At 39.3% G+C, this 24457-nt stretch overlaps 1 protein-coding gene across 2 annotated transcripts; it reads right to left on the reverse strand.

The window, feature by feature from the left end:
- Nucleotides 1-689: 689 nt before the first annotated feature.
- On the reverse strand, nucleotides 690-23384 carry cnksr1 (connector enhancer of kinase suppressor of Ras 1). 2 transcript variants are annotated; one of them, XM_020590734.1, is made up of 21 exons: nucleotides 23179-23384; nucleotides 22281-22438; nucleotides 20584-20786; nucleotides 20221-20305; nucleotides 12664-12708; nucleotides 12399-12518; nucleotides 10112-10171; nucleotides 8193-8261; nucleotides 7893-8021; nucleotides 7079-7197; nucleotides 6026-6165; nucleotides 5237-5409; nucleotides 5106-5133; nucleotides 4444-4613; nucleotides 4131-4204; nucleotides 3621-3692; nucleotides 3164-3234; nucleotides 2785-2846; nucleotides 2602-2692; nucleotides 2082-2263; nucleotides 690-1701 (listed from the first exon to the last, which is right to left on the reverse strand). In XM_020590734.1, the coding sequence occupies exons 1-21, from the start codon at nucleotides 23228-23230 to the stop codon at nucleotides 1261-1263; spliced, it is 2544 nt and encodes an 847-aa protein (XP_020446390.1). In that variant the 5' UTR covers nucleotides 23231-23384; the 3' UTR covers nucleotides 690-1260. The 2 variants fall into 2 exon arrangements, with proteins under 2 accessions (XP_020446390.1, XP_020446389.1); XM_020590733.1 differs by having other exon boundaries at nucleotides 2602-2695.
- Between the last annotated feature and the right edge of the window lie 1073 nt (nucleotides 23385-24457).

Below are 24457 nucleotides of genomic sequence, written 5' to 3' on the forward strand. Positions count from 1 at the left end.
GTGTCCAATTTCACACATTACTAATTACACTGTATGTGCACATCTTTGTATGAACACTTAAACAAACTGAGGCTATATAGAGGTTGTTAAAATACTGGACGCTAATTCAAATTCATTTTCTCCACACAAAGCCAAGTGGCAGAGAGATGAGCGCAGCCCACACACAGCAGACAAGGCCACTGCAGTTTAATCTACTGGATCATTTTATATAAGCAGATCGTGACCTGAAGAGAGAATGAACTATTCAGTTTGCTCAGCTGGTAGCAAACAACCTCATTCAGCCAATGGCAAACTGTGAATGGATGTGTTGCCAGTTTATGTGGTTCAAAAGATTTTTTTTTTTGCATAACTTATGTGTATGAGGCTGCTCAAAACTGCACCATCAAATATCTTCTGTGCCGCAGCACTGTAACATACAACAAACCTTTTAGAAGCTAATATCTCTGTACTGCTGCCAGTGCTGTTCAATGAGTCTGGGTCACAGAAGGCTTTGACAGCGCCTCTCCACATTAAGACAAGGTTTTGGAGCAGATTATATCTATTCAGCAAAGTGACCTTGAGCACACAGCTTAAAGAGATACAACACAAAAAGCTAGCTGCAAACAAATCCCCAAACAAGCTAAAATGTATGCATAAAAAGACAGACATGGACTATAAACTATATGCAAAGGCATGCATTTATAGTCTGCTTACTCTGTCTCCAACATGCTCATATAGACAGACATACAAATGAAAAAGCACAAAACAGTTGGTCATACAGTTCTGCCATATCACCTATGTATAGTACAAAGATGTGCATGTAAGGGCATGAACTAGACCAACACAGAGCTACAACAACAGTATTTCTGAAGTCAGTATGTTGTACAAATTATTTCCAATGTTTACCTTTATTAAGGTAATGTCAATAATCAAATACACGCAGTATTTATAGTAACACTGTATTTACATATCACATTCCAAGAGACATGACTTATATTACAAATTTTCATTGAATTCTAAGAAAGGTTCTACTCAGACTGACACTTGGCAAATTGTTCATTTCTCAGCTTTAAAGCCATATTTATTGAGAGCAAGTAGCTCTAAATTTGATTCCAACAGGAAAAGACAAAAGTCTACACCGATGCATTTCACTGGCAGAACTGATTAAAATGTTGATTTCATGGTCGTTTGAACTAATACTCAGCAGAGGACATGGTGAAATGCACGGTGCTTTTGGTAAACAAGAACCTCTGCAGTGGTTTGACTGCTCCTGGCCAGATCTTAAATGTAGAAGTAGTTCTCATTTATTTCTCCGCTCATTGCCATTTCACTCAGCTCTTTGTTTATTGAATCCTGCAGCGATCCCAGAGACAGGTCCAAAGCTGGACTGGACTCTGTGATAGAAGGACCCTGTGGGATTTCCATGAGGATAGGGGATGGCTCTGGATCTACTAACTGCTCCCCACGGCTCAGGCTCAGTCTGTATGCACCTTCCGTCTCTGTGGTGGCTGTTTCCTTGGCAACAGTTTCCAAGGCAATCTCCTCAGCAGGCGGGTCCTGCACCACTGCCTCGTCCCCTCCTTTGGAAGTCTTGGGTGCGGCCAGTTTTTCAATTTCTTGAACAAGGTCCTCGTTTTGCTCCTTCCATTGACGATACTTTGAGGCTGTCAGCTCAGAGTCCTCCAGAATCTTGTCGATCTGCTGCAACTCTGCTTCTTTTGCCTGCAGGGCAAATAGGGGCTTTGGTGACCACACATGTGCACTCAGACCGAGTTTAACTGAGTGAGAACAAAATCTTTGCAGTGTAAGAGAGTTGTATGATCCATTTTAATTCTTTTTATTCTTCAGTCAAATCGAAAATGTGCCATAGACACGTGACTGCTTCACAGGTGAACAACTGCTTCTTTATAGAATTTTCCTGAATCAAGTCATATTACCTTGATCTAAGCCTGGTCAGGTTTCAAGGCAAAACATATCCTGTATTGTTGGATTTTAAGACCCAAGAATTTATTAAATGATTATTATAAACAGTGGCCAATGTATCATGATACTTAATTTGATGAGTATTGCGCAATAAATACCGAGCCTGGGTTTCTGCTCACCTTAAGAGTGCTCTGCAGGGCCCGGAGCGTGAGCGCCTTCTCATTGATGATGGGATTCTTGTTGCGTCGAATGAATGATTTTCTGAAGTGGTCTTGTGTAAACGGCTGATCATGGCCGATCAGGGAGACTCCTCCCTCTTTTATGTTGTTTAACATTGTGCTCATCTCATCTTCTGTGGCACCTTTTTAAAAGGACAGAAACACGGGCAGGGGAGCAAAGTATGAGCAAATAAAGCTGGAGACATGAATGTGACAGGAGAATTAAATACAAAACAGGGCAGTGGAGTTTATTGAACACATTCATTAAGATGAACAATTTTCAGAAGTTTATTGGGTCATATATCCACAGGGTAAAGCAACATGTCGGAGTGAAGATTTTCTTCAGCACAAATGATTAAAACATATATTAGAGAGACAATGAGTCTTCAGAGATTAAAGAAATTATTCACAGAGAAAGAAAATTACAAAGCAGCAGAAACAGCAAGAAATGAGCTGAGCGACAGGATCAGGGAGTACATACCTGTTCCTTTGCTGCCCCCTGCTGGAGGACTCATTAATGGCGCCTTGGTCACCTTCCCCTTGGTGTGAGGCAGAGTGTTGGACTGTGCTTTCTGCTGCACATAATGAAACATGAAAACCTGGATGATACTCTGAATGGTGTGTCCGTGTCTTTACGCATCTGTAACCCTCCAATTGTACTGACCTTGTTTTTTCTGCGTGGTGAAGGTGAGCTCTCACCTTCAGATTCCGTCTCACTGTAACACTCTGTTCACAAATTAACATGGGTGTTAAATTAATGATTATAGTACATGCCAGTATATTTGAAATACTTGGTGCAACATGTGTACTGCAGTACATTCAATTTTTGTGATCATTTTTAATTGGCTGGCAGGACGTGGTAAAAAAAAATGCAAGTAACCATAGCAACCGTAATTATGCTTCAGCCCGTTGACTCTGTCTAATCAAATTTTATAACCAGGAATGAACAAAACCATAATCTAAAAAAAAACAGATCACTATTATTTCATTTATTTCTCTTTTCGGTGTATATGTTTTAGTGATTAAAAGGTAAAATGGCCAACCCTCTTCACTGTCGGGGCCTTTTTCGAGCTTCCCGTACTTCTGTATAGCTGCAATTAGACAATTAATCCATCTGTAAAAAAAATAAAATACAATAAAATGACAACCTTTATCAACATCTACAATAAAGCAATTACACTTTCAGATTCAGTAATTTTTAGAACTAGGGGATCATATATTTATATTTCAACATAATTTAAAACAGCACAAAAACGGTGCTGTAAAACCACCTGTAGGGGGCAAGTTAGACCAACACCTGGTATAGACTGATTTAACACCTGTAATGTGCTCACAGTTTGCAAAAAATGAATCAATGATGACATTATATTGGAGCTGGTGCACTCACAGCAGTTAGAACTGTTCATTTATATAAGAAAATGTCTATAAAATAGCCTTAGCTAATATTCTGGAAGACAGACAGGCCTAACAAAACCTGAGCTTTTAGTTATTTCAACTTACTTGCTCATGTCACTGACATTGTCAGCAGCAAAGAAAAAGTTCTGAAATCGCTCGTGGCACATTTTAAACACGCTGGTGGGAGAACAGAGAAGGTGAATGCACAAAGGCCTCCAAGAAATTCATCACAGAGAAACTCCAATGCATAAATCATGCAAAGATAAATAACAAAGAAATGTCTCCACTCCCCATCTTCAGTAGAAATAAAATTCCATGAATACATAAAACACATATAATATCCACTTCCTCTAAGAATAAACTTTAAATATAAAGAAGAACGTTGCCCTGTTTCCTGCGTCACATACATAACTATTGCATAAAGCCAAAACAAATCTTCTGTTGTGCACACGGACAATAAAAGCTCTGTTTCAAACTACCCAGTTATGTCTAAATGATTAAAATAGTTTCAGGGATGTAGTTTTTAAAATACCTAGAAACAAGTAAGTCTCATGTAATCCTAGATAGAATGTTAAAAGGCCTGTTAATATGACCCGTCATTGAGTTCATCCTTACTATTTTCTCTTGTGCTCTCCGGCACTCTCTATTCTGTAGCTGGCTATGTTGACCAGACCGTCCGCCTTCTCATCCTATAGAAAAAACATCCACAAATAATTACAGTACATTCAAACCATTCAAAGCAGCAACATTTACATTTAAATATTATGTTTATACAGTATGGAAGAAGGAAAGCCCTCATATCTAATAATACAGTATGATATCAAAGCACATACTAAACTAAAATTATAATACAGTAAAATACAACTAATCATTTTTGAGGCTGGGTGTTTGATAAAGTACACTCATCATTTTACTCCCATATGCCCACCTGTTGGCTGGTGTACCAGTAAAGTGAAGGCCCCTTAAGGATGAACCAGAAACGCTGCCACTTCTGGGTGATGAAGACACCGCTGTCCTTTCTCTTCTTCCACAGCCAGCCATCGCAGTCTGGTCGGCCCAGCTCACGACAGGACACACGGCGCCGGCTATTTGACATTCCTGAGAGGAAATTACATCCAGGGGTGATCTCAACTTTTGAGTAAACTGTACCAAATTTGGTTTGGAAGTCTTTATTCCATTACAGTACCACTTATCTGATGTCTCTGGCATATATTACAACCAAACTATCAACCAAACCAAACACCTAATATAATATAGTCAAAAGACAATTAGTTTCAACCACATTTCTTATCTTTTTCTCTTTTCTTTCCAACACATATCTTATTTTAGAAAGTACACACAAATGCACAGCCTATGCATTGCTACTGGAGTTGCTTAAAATGGATTTCAAACCTGTATGTATTGATTAATAGATTTGCATCTGGCAGTAGTACAATACAGAATTTTTTTTTTTATTATTTCCTTAACCTGTTTTTACATTTGTTCTGAGTTGGTCTAGACTCCTGTCAAACCAGGCTTGACCTAGTTGTGGCTCAATGTCCTGCTTATGCTAGTATGTTTTTACAGACAAAGAAAAAAAAAACACTGTACCTTTTGCCTTCTTTGTGTCCTTATCCCCCTAAAAGGAAAATATGACACAGTGTTTCAGACTAGTTTAATCCAAACCCTGTCAACTGAGTTGGTAAAATGTCTGGTGGGGAACATTGCTCCCTTCCTCTCACCGTGTGGCCGACCATTTCAGGACAGGAACTAGTGCTAGCTGTTTTCTGGTTGGCCCGTGGTCCTGGTGACAGACTCCTGAATGATCCAAATCCTAGGGGTGAAGGACTTCTGGGTGATGACAACTGATCTCTTCTTGTGGATAGCTTTGAACTGTCCAAACCTTCAGACTCTCCTGAGAAAATATGTGTTGACAGATAAATAAGAGTAAAACTAATACTCTTTTACTCAATCTAAGCCATAAATCTCACCGGTGTTCATGGTGCAAATGATAATCTATGCAGCACGTTTAGGCTACATTTCAATAAAGTAAGTAACGCCACACCAAATTCGCTATTAGCAGCTGCTGCTTGCTAAGTATTATACGCATTACATACCCAATGGGTGTACTGCCAACTGTCAATGCATGGTTAGATACCCAGGCAAATACTGGCCCTATAGGGGGCATCTTTTTCTATGATTTCTAAGCGGGGTTGTGGACATTTATTTGCAGTGGACATCTGAGATCATGATAATGTGCAAATAAACATAACTAGTAGCCTAACATAAAACATGAGTAGTTCTCAGCCACTCTCATTTTGCCAAAGTATCTCTCTAAGGAAAAAGAGCTGGAGACCCCTGATGCACATTATGCTTGTTTTTACACTTTACAATTAACTCTCTCTCCATTATGGTACACCTCAGTATCCTGGTTTAACAACTGAAACAAGATCACCTCAAAATACAACTTGAGCACAAGTTCAGGACTTCTGAAGAAAGAAAGCATCTTTCCTTCCCTTTATTTTTCATACCTGAAGCTGACAATGATGATAACAACCCCTGTTGGTTTTGATATGAAGTGAGAGTCGGGCTCAGGTCCCTGTCAGAGGATAATTCTGACTCTTCTTGTCCCATATGCTGCTTATGTATCTCTGGCCCCTGAATGGCTTTCCTGTAATGGAAAACAAAATAAGCACAGCAACAATCAGTATCACTCACTAATGGTGCGTCATTTAAGCTGCGACAATCAGCAGTCAAAATCATGCAATTTACTAAAAATCAAACAATGAACAAACATGGAGTTGTCTTTGACATAAAACTGACACATTCTTTATCTATTTATATACAGTATACTTATATTAATATAAAGAGTGTAAACAACCTGTATTGCCCTTTAAAGGAATGAGACATGACTGTCAGTGCCAGTAGTCTAAAGTTTGTTCTTGGAGTTGTAGTGTATCAGGGCATGGCAAAATTATTTACAAACTTAATGCACCATCCCACCCACTGTCTCCATTTGTCTGAGTATGCCTGCTCTCCGTCAGCTCACACTGTTCCTCCATCGCTCTTTTTTTCTTCCTCCATGTTCCTTCCCCCTTCTCCTATTGTATGTCTTCAACTCTCTAAAGCTTCCTAATCTGTTCATCTTCCTCCTCATCTCTTTATTTTCCAGCCAACTGAAGGTTGTGGGTGTGCCTAGTGGAATTTGTGGCATTTGCAGTGTGACCTCATCACAAGCCTACCAGGTCCTGGCAGATTAACAAGGTCAAAAGGCTTTGTGGGAGGTTCAGCTCTACTGAGAGAATCTCTGGTAACATAGTGAACCAAACTTATATCCGCCCTGATCTATTTGCATACTGAAATCCAGAGTTATTATGCTCGCAAGCAGCCACTTCCAGCAGGTCAGACAGTCTTTTTATTAGTTATTATTAAGTGTTAAATTAAAACACTTAATCTTTCTGTGTATCCCTGAGGCCTATTAGACATTCAGAATGCTTTCTCTTCCTCATAAAACATTTTCATTTGGAAACCTGTGTTGTTTACATTAATGCTTTCTTAAATAAAAGGCAAAATGATACTCTTACCTAAAAGACAGGGACCTGACAGAAGCTGCTACCCTCTCAAATATGGAGTGCCTTAGATTCTCCTCCTCCTCCTTTTCCTCTCTTTCCTCTAACCTCCCTTCTTTCTCCTCTTCCTCCTTCTGAAAAGAAATCAGCAGAACAAGCATCTGAGCATCTTCTCCTCAGGTCTTCATCAACACACTCTGTAGCCCAGGAGATGGCACATGCACATAAAAGCATACGCACAATCTGTGAAACTCATGCTAATAGCAGGGCAGGTGTGTTGTCTCATCCTACGCTGTCAGCTGAGGCTGAGATTAACATGGCAATGGTCACAAGGGATGTGTGAAATGCATTGTGTGTATGTGCGCTTTCAGTGTGTAACTTGTTCAGAGATGAACAACAGTCAGCGTAGTGACTAGTGAGAGCGTGTAACAGATCCCAAGTGATGTTCAACAGAAACGGAAGAGGGGATTCTTGTGAAAGAGAAGGTGCAGGTGTAAATAATCCAGTTGCTAAAGCAGGATTTGATGTGTCACCTTGGATGTAAATATCCTAAACAGAACCTGAGTGGTGGATAATTAAAATTCTATGTCCACAACAATAACACTTCTGGCTTGGGAATTTTCTAATGGCTTCACAAATTATTTAAAAAATGTTCAAATCCCACCTTTCTAAGTGGGATTGTTGAAGTTGGTTGGTGACGATGTATGAGATGTATGAGAATTCTTTGTCAGTTTAAAGATATTACATTCACACTTCCACTATCTTGACAAATGCAATCTAAATTGTGAAGTGCTTAGGTCGGTGAAGGAAGACTTCAGCATTCCCTGACCTGTGCAGACGAGAGCTGCTTTACTGAGTCTTTGCACCGCACTGACCCAGGGATCTTCTTTAGGACCAGAGACACTCCGCTGGGATTCTCTTGCAGCTTCTTCACAAGATTTGCTCTGCTCCAGCCGACCTAACAACATAGATGAGTATTCCAACAGGAAGGTTAGACACTTGACATGAACAGTTATTGAACTTTGGAGGTGAGAATATTAAGTCGAACAGAACCACACATGAACAGAACAGTCCAAAACGCATGCAGGCTTATGTACTGAACATGTAATCTGTATGCTATGTTGCTCACCACTACTTGGTCATTGACTTGAATTACTTCATCACCAGCCAAGATCTTCGAATAGATATCCTTTGAAGGCTGTGAAAAGAGGAGACAAACACAAATAAAAACCTCCAACAAATGAAAACATAGCTGGATACTGTACGCAGCAACTTGTGGAATAATGTTTTTCTTGAACTTTCTTTGCCAGATGTACTGGATGACCTAATTTCTTGTTTTTTTTTTTACTTTACTTGACAGTGGTGTCTCTAACAGGATTTGCACCATGATGTAATTGCATGGTCACCAAGCTTTTGAAGATGGATGAGAGCATGCTACTTTAACAACGCCTCCTTCCGGGCAATCCAGTGAATGTTTCACAAATCTGACAAATCACATCTATGCAAAATCCAAAGCACTGATCTAGTAACTACTGACTATAGGCAGACTTATATTGTCTCACAGTATTGTCTTATCTCTGGCTCCTATTGTTGTCCACTGAAATGGAATAATGACTATTAGAGTTGATTCTATGATTCTACAGATTCTATCTGTGTGTGCAGCAGTACATAGATCGTGCACATAGACATGTACTTTGTGTGTGTTTATTAGCAGCCAGTGATAGTGATGTAACTGCAGTAGCTGGGGAGTCTAGGGTGCTTTGTTGTTGACATCATGGAAAATAACATCTCCATTTTTCCATCCCACAGAGGAGCTACCCTCACATTCATCTTACAAGCCCTCCTTATTCTGGCTGATAAACACTCCTCAAACCTTGTTTATTTCCACAAGCTTCCTGATCTCACTGATCTTTGGCTTCCTCAGAAGTTTTTATGCAACTCAAAAGTTGAATCAGTTTAAAGTTAACAACATCAACATACTATGGTAATTCACCGGCAGTTTAACTGTTTAACTGGAATGATTGTCTGATTTATTGATTAATTAAGACAGGTAATGGATAGTTGTTTACTTTTTTAATAATAAAGTCCACAGAAAAATATAAAAAGGGGTAGGACTATAACTTATTCTAACTCCTTCTTGAACAAGGATTGCTTAAGTTGATTAATTTGAGATGATTATTGTGATTAATTTGCTGAGACCGGGCACATTTGGGGCATGTTTTTTTTTTTTTTACTTATCATTGATTTAATTATCTTCACAATAAAGAATAAAAAAAAACTGTCTGTTTATTAGAAATAAATATGGCAGATGACAACTAATAGAGGCACAGTACATTGACACTGCGGTATGAACTGATGGTTTCCATGCAGTCTGCAGCATTTGGAACAAGTCACTTCTTGCAGATATTTATAATTACAAAGTATCTGCAGCACATGAGCTCAGATTCATTTTGGTTTCAAAACAGTGAAGCAAAGACAGGGCCTGTAAGACGACATCTAAAAATAATGTCACCCACAAATATTTAAAGGGGATTTCTGCAGATCTCATGCTTACATAATAAATCTAAATTTAAGCATAGAGAGAAGGGTTCATAATAGAGAAGGACATCACTGTATACTGATCCTGCTACTGAGAACAACCACTAAATGCTGAAGAGTGTTGATGTATTTAGAGAAAACATATAACTGATCATTCTCCTACTTTATTTTAGCTTTACATAACTGAAAATATACTTTCAGCTTCAGTGAGAGACTCTGACAAGTGCAGTGTCTGGGTTAGCCCATCAGAGCCTTCTGATTGGAGAAGTGTAAATGAGTGTGAAAGGGTTATGTCCTGTGGAAAAAAAGTGTAAGGCACTGGACTCTGCTGGATGTGACCCACAGCTCTTCTGATGGAACAAATAGACAAACTGTTCCTGAAATAAACTTTTTGGTCTGGAGTTTCAGAAAAGCAGACATTTGCTGCACTTCAGTGAGCTGGCAGATGACGGTTAACTCTGTGTAGTTTGCGAGTCAGTGAAAGAAGGAAAGTAAATATGAGCATCTGACCTCAGCAGCTGTGCCCGTCACATAGTGGTTACTGGAGCCAGTGGACGCAATCTCAATCCCCTGAGAGAGACACAGAAAGATGTTTTGTTACTGTCACTGTTGTTGGTTTCTGGGGAGATATTGTCATTTGTCTCCAGCCTGCTGTGACTGATTGTCTTAAGTCATAATGGGCACAAGGAGACATATCACATGAAAACAGAAACAAGAATTATTTTAAAGTGAAAGACCAGAGCTTAAAAAAAAAATCCCTGCCACTGTAATGTACATTATATAATTTACTATATACAGTATAACATACATATTATTTAGTGCTTGCTAACGAATAATAAATTGATGGATAAAGTACATTTTTAAATATTCTGACTACATATTTGGCAAAAATCCCACACTGCAAATCCAAAATGTATCTTCACATTCACATAATGTCACATGCTATTCCTCACCTACACTAACTAGCCAGGTATTTTTCCCTGTCTAAATAAAGAATTTTTATGTTATCATGAAAACATAAAAAAACATAAATTCCTGTGCTTTAAGCTAAGACATTTACTGGGAATTATTTCAAGGATACACACTAGGCTGAGTCAGTATTTTGTTAGGCATGTCTTAATCGTCCCCTCTGTAACAGGGAGGAATTTAAATTTGAGGAAAAAGAAAACAAGCTAGCTTTTACTTCTATATCAGTAATTACTATTAAGCAAGAGCACAGTTTGTACATTCAGTGTATGTGAATTATTGTTCTTCCCACCTTTCACTTCCCTTTCTGTCTTTACTTCCCATGATGCTCAGTCTTCGAAGGCCAGACCTTGTTACTGGTGATGTGGTAAATCATGTTCTCTCTGTCACTTTCTCTCTGTCTGCAAGCTTTGCTGCTAGCAATTGGGCAAATTCCTATGATCCTTTTCTACTGTAGAAGAACTGTGAAAACATCCTCCCAGCAGTTTAGCTAAAACCCTCCCTTTTCACACACGTGTTGCAACCCAGAGTTTTCTTGGACACAAGCTCAAATCAAATGTTTGCCTGTCTACATCATCAGAGGGGATGAAACGGGGCTAGAAAATTGGCACAGGATGATTAGGAAGTCCAGGTAATCAAGGATGTGAGTAAGCACAAGGAAATGGGAATGCTATTATCATCTAACAAGAGATATTCTTACCTAATGGGCAGAGTACACAAGTACACAAAGGGTGAGAAAATTGGACAAAAAAACAAAATTGCTCTTTAAGAGAGCAAAACTAAGAGGACACTAGATGATGTACAGTGAAATAAGACAGCTATAATCCTTTTTATTTAATGTACAAACTGAACACTAAAACATTAGGAGAAGAGAAGAGCCAGGAGCAGACACTTGTTTATGGACAACTAAATGTGAGAGGATACAGAGGGAGAGGCGGGTAAGGAAAAACCTCAAGTTAGATGAAAGACGCGATGAATGTAACCAAATGATGATGGAAACCATCAGGCAATGATAAAGGCAGAAAACGAGTACTGCAGAAGGCCAGAGAGAGTGATGGAAAGTAAGAGTAAGATGGCCAAGAAGCTGGGGAAGTGGTAGAATGGGGAGAGACTTCCCAAAATGATGGTAATAATGAGATGAGAAGAAGCTGCACAGATGAAATGAGCAGACAAACCCATTCATGGTGGAAACTTGCTGAGTGTCTGTGAGACATAATAAAGTAAGTTTAGATTGATATTTTTCATAATAATAAGGAATCATGCAAACCATGATGAAGTTTAGTATGGAATTCATTTAGTATCTAACAAAGCCGCAGGAATCAGCCCTGCATGTTGTCGTTGCACGTCCTTAGTACAAAATGGCTTTAATAACTGCAAATAAGTTTTTCATTTCAAATGAAGAACAAATTTTTGTGAAAATACAATGAATACTCACTAATAGATTTTACTAGTAGATTGTTCTCAAAATATTTAAAACGATCTGTTATAATTTTTATACAAGAAAAATCAAGAGTTTTTAAGATTAGTATATTTTTTAACATGAAAAATGTTTAAATACACAAGATTTCATTTCAAATTAAAAGGAAAATGTGTTTAAAATGAAGGGAATTTAGCATATTTTTTAGAAGTTGGTTATTTTCTGTACTTTTCTGGGACCCCAGATGCCAGAACATAACATTTACAAACATGTTACATTTTGTATGTTGTTACAGTTACTATTGGTACAGTAAATAGAATCTGCATCTGCTCAGACATTCAAAAAGACTATTCTTAGGTTCCGCACTGAATAACAAAATGGTCAGGGTTAGAAAGAGGAAGAAGACGTGTTTACCAGCTGATCACCAGGCGACACAGGCACTAGGTCGATGCTCTCGAGCTCAGCCGTGCGGGTAAGAACTGCTTCAGAGCTGGAGGTCAGGATCTCATCGCACACAGCCACCAACTGACGACACTGGCGATTAAAACATATCACAGTTTAATACAATGAGAAGACAGCTCTGACTATATATTTTTTTGCAAATCTACTTGGCATAGAAAAATAAAAGCAATCAAAATTACTAATAGATAAATTAGACAAAACAAATTTGAAGACTTACTACTGAGATGATGTCCTTTTCCTTTTCAAAGACAGCGATATGCCTCTGGATGAGCGAAACAACATGATATTAGTTCAATCGCATCGACTTCATAGAGCAGAATAATAAAATGACACCACAGCTGCCCACAGTACATAGTGCTGATATCGATTCATGGAAATGGGAGAATCTTGACTGAAAACTCATGTTCTATTTCCTCCTCACAGCACGAGGCAGGAAGTGAAAGACCACAGGCTCCCCGAGGCAATACAGGCATCACTCTAGACCTCTAGTGATACAATATTTTACTGGATCTTATAACAGAAGTATTCTTGTACAAATGAACACATGAAACAATACAAGTATTCTGCAGTACAGTGACAGAATGACACTTCTAATGCTGTGTAAAGCCTCCCTGATCCAAGGATTCGCACTAATCCCTACCAGGGCACATGCGCACGTACTTTATGTACAGTATGTGTACAGCTAGTACATGCAGACTCATAGAGGAAGTCAGTGTCAGTGTTTCTAGAATCTGGTTGCTAGGAGGAATATCTTGACAATACTCATAAGGGCATTACTAGGCAGGTGAGCTGCTCTGGGAACTGGGGAGATGAGAGGGAGGGATTTAATGAAGGTGGATGATAAAAGGTAAAAGACCAAACCGTAGGTGTTTACACAGCATAGACTATTCATTGAAAAAAAAGCATACCATTATTGTCTATAAGCTAATTTGCAGTGCCTGGTGTGATGAGTTACGTAAGTCTAACAAAGGATCAACAAGAAGCATGGTTGGATGTCTGGCCTAATTAAAGGCTGCGACACAAGGCTGCAGGGAGGGGTAGAGGTTTCTGTCTTGATTGCTAATTAGTTCAACTTGTTTGTTTGTGTCTGAGTCATGTGTGTGTGTTGCTATTTCCTTCTGGTATTTGATTTAGTGTGAATTTGCCCAAAACAAACTGCACAATGTTCCATACTATAACACATAAAGATGCCCAGACCTTTATCTTGATCCCTACTTGAGCAAAGTAGTCTTAAACACTGGCTGTATCGTACAGTGACTAATGTTTGGCTTCATTTAAAACATAAGCAGAAAAAAGTCAATTAAGGAAGCTAATGTATTTAAGACATATATGAATTCTTTTAAACAATCATTATAAAAGACTTAGGGTTAATTTTAGCCACTTAGAGAAATCCCACATGATAATAAATCAACAAACTTTAAGCAGTAACAAAAACAACTTTTAAAACAAGACTACAAGTCTACAGTACGGAAGAGTATTAGGGCCACTGCATACATTTTTTTTTTTATTAGGGCCACTGCATACATTTTTTTAAATTCTGACTTTATTCTCAGAATTCTGAGTTTAAAATCAGAATTCTGAGAATAAAGTCAGAATTCTGAGTTTAAAGTCAGAATTAAAAAAAAAATTTATGCAGTGGCCCTAATACTCTTCCGTACTACAGCCATAGCAGCTTTGTGAGGCTATATTTAGGCACAGCATGCTAACATTTACTGGCGCTAAACACAAAGTAACTGAGGCTCATAGGAATGGTATAGGTTTTGCAGGAATTTGGTTATAAACAAAAGCGGTGAAAATAAATTCATCCAAGTTATTGCAATTCATCCTTAGCAAAACCCATGTAAATGTTATGGTGGCACTAGAAGTCGGAGGATCACCAAAGTCAGTCAGTCAGCTTCATGAATATCTATACAAAGCATTACCGCAATCCACCCAGTAGCCGTTGACATGTTTCAGTCAGGACCTACCAACACACAAGGGCTTTGGCATCTCTAAATATATTTTGCAGTGACTGATATCAGGATAAACCTGACCCCTTTGGGATAAGTCAGTGAATGCTGCCTAAAGTCTGTAAAGCCTGGTCAAATTGCAAGAGTCAGTGGATTCACCATTACTCTTTAGCAGGTGTCTAAATGCCAAAACAAAGGTTAAAACACAAGACAGACACTCTTGTAATCGAAGCTGAGGTTTAAACTGGTTTCCACCTCCCACCACACACTATCACTTCCTTCGTTTCACTAGTAACACCTCTTTGTTCCCAGCATCTCACCACTGCTCTAAGACATAAATAAAAATACAGTGATATTCACACGTTTTCTTTATAACTCAACCTGACCCAAAACAGGTCAGGTACACTTCTGTGCTGAAAGTGATCAGGAGGGTGTGGTAGGAAATCAGAGAACACAAACCATTTCATCTCACTGCACAGTGAGGATGACTTCTGGACACAAAGTCACAATGTAGCTTCTCACAAACAGCAATGAAAGTACAAGTCACCATTTTCTGAGTTAATTCATTGGACTACCTAACAAATGCCGAGTGTCCAAATACATCTAGTATATATATTTTTTTAAATCTCACAGCCTTGCTCACTTATTTCAACATTTGTTATCACATTCTTATATATTTTAAATTACATATTATTATTATTATTAATAATAAACTGAGAGGGTTGGCATTTAGGCCTGTCAACACACATGACAGCTGTTTTTCTTCATTGGCTTCCTATTGTAAACCTTGTGCAAAATTTGGGTGCTTTATTTGACAGCAAATTTAAAATTGATAGACAAATTAATGATGCCTGATGATGATGGGACAATAAAGCATTTACCCTTTTCCTTTTCACAAATCCTAAAAGACGTTTAGGGACTGAGGACACCAAGTGATTGAATGTGTCAGGTATCATTTTGTCCCATTCTTCCCACAAACAAGTCTTAACGTCGTTGTTGACACATGCACCACATATTCTCTATGTTATGCACCATAGAGGGTGACATATCCAAATTCCTTCCTATCTTTGATTGAGGAACATTGGTTTTAAACATTTCAATAATTTTCTCACATGTTGGCAAACTGGTGATCATCTATGCTCCTAACAGGCTCGGCCTTTCCTGGATGCCACATTTGTACCACATCATGTTTTCAGTTACCTTTTGACATCACCTGTTTGAAATGGAATTATCATTTCATTGCTTTACCTCAATATTAGACCTGAAATGCAACTGTCCCAACTTTTTTTTTTTTTTGGAATGTGTTTCAGGCATCAGGACTGAAGTGAGTGTTTATTTTGAACAAAGAATAAAACTGATGAGGTATCACATCAAATAATGTGCTGCTGTATTGTTTTTGATGCAATACATGACATCGATTATTTACAAATCACTATTTTCAGTTTTAATTTTGATTTTACATACCGTTCCAACGTTTTCTGATTTGGGTTGTACATTCATTTCCAGGAGACTTACCCTAACCTTAACCACAGCCACACTTGAGCTAACCTTACACGCCTGAGAAAGTGAGGACCAGCCAAAATGTCCTGGTTTAAAATTCAAACTGGTCCTCACATACACACACAGATATGGAGCGTATAGTGATACTGTGGTACAGATATGTTCACTCTCCAAGTCTCCTGCATGTTCATGCTCCACTTGTATGCCCTTCTGTTCATTTCACCATCAATAATATATTAACAAAATATCTTACTCGAGTAAGAAATGCTGCAGATTTTGTAATAATGGATTTATTAACTGTTACACCAAAGAGTGCAGTTACTGTAGAGATCAACTGACTTTCAGTTCTCCATCAACTACAGCAGAGCCCAGGGTCCAAAGTCACTGAACTGAACGATTCAAAGATATGCAGCTCTGGCCATTAGTGAAGTAACAAGACCCAAATAATGCCCCTCATAAGCACTTAATTACTCCCACAGTCATGGCAGACAATCATTTTATTATCTGAATGTTTTGAGAGGCACTGTACAAAATTCAGCTCCACAGACTGACACTCAAGACTGTTTATTCCACTTCACTCTAACTATGGTGGTTACAGATTAGCCACAGTTTCAGTGTAGACACCAATAAACAACATACAAACAACCCCACGCAGAAAGAACTGCAGTAAGAGTTTTGTAACCTGAACAGAAATTCAGAAAAAAAAGACAAAAATCTTGCAGTTTGTTTGTTTGATTTGCAGCATTGTGATAAAATCTGAAAAAACGTTGTTTCATTGCATTCTTACGCACTGCAATGCAGCATGCATCTACTTCACAGAAACTTGTTGTGTGGCTTGATCACATGCTAACATTACAGCAGTGTTGTGTGCCTGAAAGCGGTTCTCTCTATAGTTGTCTAGGAAACAAAGTCAAGCTATTATGAGGGTGTAACATTCTGTAAAAGGCAGACAATGTACACAGTTATGCATGGACACACTTAACAGTAACAGGTTAATGTACATGCACAGACAAGCACAGACTGTGGATTAGACACAGTGGAACAGATTGGGTTCTTTTGTTGTTGTTGTTGTTGTTGTTGTTGTTGTTGTTGTCAAATATAACAAAGCCTTATAAATCAAAAGTCTTGTCTAGTCAAGCGCCGTCATGTCTGTAATAGTGTTTGCAAGTTTGTTAAACACTTTGCCGGTAGATATTTTTGCCACTGGGTCGGAGACTTGCTATAAAAAGACATACTTGAACTGTGTTATATCATTTACACCTGCTTCTCATATTTCCGTCTGAATCTTATGTAATGTTTTCCTCTTCTCTTCCTTGCCTTAGATTTTTCATGTGTCATTTGTCAGTCCCATAATTAATAAAGGTTATAATCATTCACTTCTGACAGCTCACATGTCATCTGTCAGTCTTATCTGCCTTTGAGCTTTTTTTTGATTCTCTCCATCCTGAACTTTTAATTAGTCACCGAGTAGCAGCTCAAAATCAGCGAACACGTTGATCATTGAACAACAGTTCTTTGTATTGTGTTGTCTATTATTACAGCTATACTATTACATAACTGAAATTTCAGTGAAGCTGCCATAGGGCAGATTTGTCTCAGGAGCATTTTCATCAAATGGAGGTTAAGCATTCAAATCTTTTTATGCTAAAGGCACTTTCAAAACTTTGATTTTGCAATGTAAAAATGGCCCTTTCCTTTTTAGAATCACCACTAAAATCCACATACCTTAATGCTATGCTCCCCAGTTCATTTTGTTCTCAAGTTCATAGATCCCACAGCCTTCTCTGTTTCTCCTAGCACTGAGTGTGTGTCACTGCAGAGCTCACACCTGACAGCGCTAGTGTTGGATCCCATGAACACCAGCTGACTACTGACCTTAAATGCCCTCAGGGTGCAAGAGGAAATGCAGACACTCAAGCACACACAAACAAACAACAAATAAGAGTACTTTTGTGGCTGAAGGATGTGGTGTAGCTTCTGTGGAAAGAGGTTCCATGGCTGTGTCCTCCTGGCAGCATGTCACACGTTACGAGGCATGAGAGGTGGCAAGACAAGAGCCTCAGTTAATTTCCAATTCAATTCAATTTTATTTGTATAACGCCAAATCACAACAAAAATCATCTCAGGGCAACCCCCCCCCACCAAAAAAATCCCCGTTGAGCAAGCACTTAGCGACAGTTCCCTTTAATGGAAGAAAACTCTAGCAGATCCCCGGCTCTTAGTGGGCAACGGGGAGCTACCTTAAACTTGTCATGATTGTTCTAGTATGTAACTCTGTATGAATGCTATGCAGTTATTACACACACACATGTGCTTATGTAATGTGAGTCAGTTGTACAGCATGTGCTACAGGTGTGTATGAATCAACGTGCCCTTCTACAGAGCCATTGTGCCTGCAGGTTGATAATGCTATGACGACAGTTAGAAAGGAGATGGCTGAGCCCACATTCCCACATTCTGTTGACCAGGTGTGACATCTCAGCTGTCCAAATGTGACCTTTTAGCTAACCTGTCAACTACACAGCATCTAATAAAACCTGCTAATGTGCAGGTTTTATAGCTATGAAATCAGCCTATCCATGTCCAGTGTTATTTTGTGAATGGATTCAGTACTCAGTGTAGCTCTTTATACACAATCATTAATACCTTTGGAACACCAACAATGTGAAAACACAACAGTGTGCACAATGTTCAAAAACAGGAACTGAGTAAACATCAGTCATTACTAAATGATGATCAACCTCTGAGAGGAACCGACGACAAAAGCAGTCAAGGCGTTAAATTAGTCACTGGTCACTCAGTGCTCTGCCTGCAGGTGTATGGGGCTGACAACAACAACCAAAAGGCCCAAATCTGATTCACTTCATAATGGTGAAAAACATCCTATCAGAGTCAACAAGCTACGTAAATCAATCTCTGAAATCCACACTTCCTTCCTTCCCCTCTGTGCTACCAAGTCCATGAGGACAATGTAACTGTGCATCAACATAGACTGCAACTCTTATTACTCATACAAAAATCTCTTAGGCTTGTTCAGACTCCTGTGAATGGCCAAATGTGAATCTGCATGAATGATCTCTAACATTATCAACCATCACTGAACAATTCTGAACATTGGATATCATGCAGAAAATACACGTCCTGTGTTATACAAGTGTAGATTTGAGCCATTTTTAGCAGTCAAACAAAGTGAAGAAGCACCAAATACAGCATCACCTTGTGGAGAACTGCTAAAATCAAATTGGTGAGAACTGTACCTGTTGTGCCGGGCAGGCATCCAGAGCTGGCTATCTATAAACTCCTCCTCTTTCACTCACAGCTTATCTGTACCTCTCACTGCCTCTTTACCTCTCTGTAATTATTTCTCACTCTCTTGCACGTCTGAAGCTCTGTCATCTTTGTGTCTCTGCCTCTTCTTCACTTCTTGCAGACTCGTTATCTCTAATATCATTGCAGCGCTGTTTCAGAGGTAACAGTCTCCCTCTCTGCCTGTTGCTCTCTGCTGGGCATTCATCAGTGAGCACTGCTTCAGGAATCAAAAGTCATTTAATACTCATGGTGCGATCCCTTAGGCTCCTCCTTCTTCTTTCTCTGCCTTCCCCTTTGCTTCCTCCCTCCCCTCCCCCCTTGGCACTAAAACATAGCCAGACCTGTCATTTAAGCTACCTGTAAAAGGTTTTAACCTAATTTGCATTCATCCAGTTATGAATACTCTTTCTCCTCCCATTTCTTTCATATATTTCATTTTAGCGTAAAGAGGTAAACACAAAACAATCCAGATGATGTCATCATTGGCAATCCATTCGACCTGAGCTTCTTCAAGGTGCAGCCAACTTCAAATATGCCAGGAATGCAAAGATAAAGAATGCATTACCGAAATGAAACTGACAAACGTGAACTGTTTTGATTCTGTTTTTGTTTTATATTGCTGCATTTTAGGGGCTGATCAATAAAGAAACAACTACAGTACAACAGGTTGTAGTTCCTCTTTGGAAATTAAGCGTGTGTGACATTACCAGTAGAAACCAGTAGAAATGTGGTTTAGTCATATGTGGTTCCTATTAAGATAAACACCTCATGTGTTTATGAACATGTGCATAGTAAAATGTCCTAAACCAGCAGAGCCACCATGTGGTTCCTATTAAGATAAACACCTCGTGTGTTTATGAACATGTGCACAGTAAAATGTCCTAAACCAGCAGAGCAACTGAGTTAGCATAAAAGAGAGGCATTTGTGTATTTATCTGCAAAATGCAGTATAAATGTAATTATAAATCACACAAGAGGTTTATGCACTTAATTCATCAAGTAAAGAATGAACCAACCTTGTGCACAATTTCTCCCAACTCTTTGCAGTAGCTGAATATGCGCTTGCTATTGGTGTAGCCACTGAGGTGGATTAACTGATACCTGGAAAGACAGAAACTATATTTCAAACAAGTCTGAAAAGAGGGTGGAAGTGGTACTTGAAGCAAGTACAATGATTTAATTTCACACAATCTGTGAATCAGGCATCAGCTTTCTTAACAAACATTCCCGTATAAAGGCTACACCCCCATGTAACTTTAACCCACAGTTACAGTCAGATTAATTTTCATAAGGCACCACAGAGAGCATTTCTGAGTAAAAAATAACTGCAGAATAAAATTTCAAGTACTGTACAGTTAGATAACTTGCTCTTTACACACCTGTTGATCAGACAGAAGAGTCCTTTGGCAGACATGATGAGCTCCACTACAACCTGCAGAACAGGGACAGGCAGCTTAGTGGTGTTGTGTCCGTCATAGTTTTTGAGGCGCCAGCGGCCCTGGATGCCCATCTGGAGGGTGCGGGCAACGGCACGCAGCTTCTCTGTCAGACTACGCAGGTTCTCACCACCTATAACATACGTCTACATACACCAAACACACAATGTAACTGGTCAAAGGATTATTCTGTTCCTAAAATCCTATCACAGTGTTAAACATACTCATGCTGTGATATTTAATGCAGTGCTACGCTCTCTTCCTACAGCACCTACTGTTTTGTTGATTTTCAGAGGTTGTAATATGACTTTATGATCAATTTGAAGGCAGTAGTTTGTGGTGATGTTGAATTGTTTTGAAGACTATATAAACCCTAACAGTGCAGTAAAATGCAATACAAACCATTGGCAGAGCTCACAATTCAAAATGTAGAAAGGGATAAAATATAAAGTTTGTTTAACAAGACAGAGCCACTGCAGAAGGAGCGCTCGTCGGTGGTGAAGAGGTTTGGACCGGTCAGGCTTTGTTGTTGACCTACAACATTGTAGGTGTTAATTACATAACCATGTACTAGAATAGTCTTCTCCATGTGAGTGTCTGATGGTTGTTTTTATGAATGAGCACAATGTTAGTACTTCAGGGAGCATCAAGACAGAGAGGGAGGACAGGAAAAGAGGCACACACACACACACACACACACACACACACACACACACACACACACACACACACACACACACACACACTTCTACAGACTCTACTGTTTAAAATTGTGCATCTGTGTACAGGTACCTTATTCAAACTTATTCATGCACTAAATAAGAAACTGTTAATGCTATAATGGCCATTTCAACCATTATTAAAGTAATTCAGCAGCAAGCATTTTAAGCAGTCTGAGCTTTAGTCCAGTGTTCACAGGCTGTTACACCACCAGAGTCAGAACCTTGACTGATGCTGTCCTGCTCAATCAGTCCCTCGAGTGAAACAAAGGCCACTCTGGAAATAAGACACTCCCGCACTCCAACATGACTATATAAGTGTCCTAAAACTCCCACAGGGAGGAACATTGATTAGGTGGAAATGTTTGTTCAAGTAGACTGTAAATTTTGCATGTTGAGGCTTAGGTGCAAATACTGCATTCCAAATCTGCTTTGGTTGCAGCTGAAGCATGAATAGTCCTTTGATGGTGGCTCAAAATAATAAAGTAGTATAGTACTCTGATATGCTTGCTGGGGTGGGATATTGATGTAAAAGTGAGGGGCAAAAGGAAGCAATGAACTCAAGCTCAGTTCATGTTGCTAAAGGCTCAGAGTATTTTAGTGAAGCAGGACTTGTTTGGCAATAAGAGCAATGGCTGTGTATTCTGGTTGGATTTTCTCCAACAGCTGCCATTTCTACTGTGCAAACAAGAGCATAGTTTAAAATCACTGTGATGGTGGAAAAAATAGTGGAGATCTGAAGCTCCGATATCAGACCGCCCACAACATTACAGCAAGACAAAAAAGATAACCGCTCAGTAAATATTCAGCGCAGTGCAACTATCCTTACACATTATCTCCACAACACACCCAACAAACAGCCTTGGATATTGTACCTTGGATATTGTAAACAAACACACATGAGTCTGCTGCTTCCCTCACCAGAGAGCAGAGTTTCTCCACAGCCTCCAGTATGAGCTCCTGGTGTCCAATCTTATGAACCCCCAACTTTTCCAGATCCTGAGAGGTTAATTGGAGCAGATCCAGACCTGACAAATGCCACTCAGAGACTTGGTATTGATGCAGGGGGGCATCCAGACCTGGCCACAGGACAGAAATGCACAAACACCTCAATCATATCACAAAGCAACTGTAAATGGAAACCCCACATAGCCAGAAAGACACATGCACATACAGGCAGGGACATGCTGAGGGAACATGGACAGAGGCAGATCAATAGGGCCCCTGGCATCCTGATTTAAGTAGGCAGCTTCGGAAAAGACCTCTGCTTTATTGTATGCTGGGCAATTAGGTTCTAAAAAGTTTAAAATGTTTGAAGCCCTCTTAACTGTAGTTTTTGAAGTTATATCTTCAAAATGTAAGTATTAATATGTACAGTATGTACAGTAAATGTTGTTAGTTGTTAGTTTCCAGTTCTGGTAAGAGTTCGCTTCTACTACCTGCCGATTTTCTAATGCAGTATTCCCTACAGAACAACTTAAAGTATTAATCCGTGTACATTACATTGTACTGAGCAGGATATTCTCTGTATATGGCCATCTGCGCAAACAGAAGACATAATTCAATCAGCCCTGTGAACGCAACATGAACTAGAACAGCAAGCCATATAGATACTCTTTGTGATAGTACTCAGTTGTTGACACTGATCAGAACAAGACTTCTCCCTCAGCACGGGCTACTTCCTCATTCCACCTCCACCTCCACCTTTCACTTCCAAGAGGATTTGTGTGGTGTTTCTATTCCGGACTTTACCGTAAAAGCCAAAGTAGTTGTGAGGCGACCAAGTCGTGGAAAACACAGAGCGCAATATGTCCCTCACCTTGGAGCCACTCGCTGACTCTCTCCTCGCTCCACGACGTTATAGGCTCCATGTTCGGAGTCCTGTTGTAGTCGCTCGCTCAGTTTCCAGCCGTCCTGGCAGACTCCTACCTCTCCGAGCGGCTGGAGGAGGAAACTGTTGATCCTGATTTGGAGACGGACGATGACGAATGGCACACCTTCTCACAGGTACAGGTAATAGTCCCCTACTGGTAGCCAATGTAGTGCGGAGATGTCTGGCTCGACCAGGAGATAAGACCCCTCCCTCCTACCCCGCTCCACTCCTTTTTTTACCTGGAGGAATGGAATTAGTGCGCGTAAGGTGCTGCAGTTATAGCGCTTCATAACTTCGCTGGTAGTTTTGACTTTTACGCATAATCATCCGCAAGAGAAAGGCGCAGGGCCTAGATGGTGATTACTTGCACACAACCTGTAGAGGGATGCAAGGAGGTGGACACAATAAATGCAACACCTATGCGATGTAATGCAATACACTACAGTGACTCTGTAATAATGCTACTTTTGTGACTGTGTCTGAAACATCCTTCTTTAACTCTCAGGTCATTTCTGAGCGTTGAGGCTGCATATAGTTGCATTATAATTTAACTAATACTTATTTAAATGAAGCATACTTTGCCATATAAAACTTAATTATGGCCCCCTACATAAAAACATGCACACAAGTGCTGAAGTTACTCTTCAGTTTTCCCCTTTATGTTCTTGCATTTTCAAAAGACTTAAAGGAAAAATATCTTGCTCTCCCTCATACAGAGCAGCACATAATCCTTCTTTTGCAAATCCACTGGTTAGGCTGGAATTTCCCAGAAATGTTTCCTGTTTTATCCTGTTACATTTCCAGTATAAGAAAACACTGCTTTAATTATATTCATATTTTATTAATGCCCAATATTTCTACAATATGCTATAAAAAGAATTAAATCCTGACTAATTTATCCATATTTACACAAACAGATACAACTTTAGACTAAAGAAAAAAAAAACACAAGTATAGCAATAATGTCTAAGATATTATTTTGTAGTTAATAATTGTGAGGTCTATTTTCTTTTGGGGAATTAAAAGCCTGAGACAGCTTTTCCACATGACTCATTTATTTTAGATATGTACTTAAAACAAGGAAGCAGTTGAGCAGCTGGGGGTTTATGTTGAAAGATTACCTCCATACAATTCAGTGAGTTCTTAATTGAGACCATTAACCATAAAAACACTGTCAAAATACTGTAAATGTGAACCACTGAACAAAGGTTTGACTTCTTTGAGC

The sequence above is a fragment of the Monopterus albus genome, unplaced genomic scaffold (genome assembly GCF_001952655.1).
Source record: "Monopterus albus unplaced genomic scaffold, M_albus_1.0 scaffold13.1, whole genome shotgun sequence".
In the NCBI taxonomy this organism is placed as follows: domain Eukaryota; kingdom Metazoa; phylum Chordata; class Actinopteri; order Synbranchiformes; family Synbranchidae; genus Monopterus; species Monopterus albus.

Excerpts from the sequence above, each read along its gene's own strand:
- cnksr1 (XM_020590733.1), bottom strand. The coding sequence starts at position 23,230 with ATGGAGCCTATAACGTCGTGGAGCGAGGAGAGAGTCAGCGAGTGGCTC. Across the intron at positions 8,022-8,192 it reads AAGTCAATGACCAAGTAGTG|GTCGGCTGGAGCAGAGCAAA; the intron begins GTGAGCAACATA and ends CTATGTTGTTAG. Across the intron at positions 2,696-2,784 it reads CACCACGCAGAAAAAACAAG|CAGAAAGCACAGTCCAACAC; the intron begins GTCAGTACAATT and ends CATTATGTGCAG.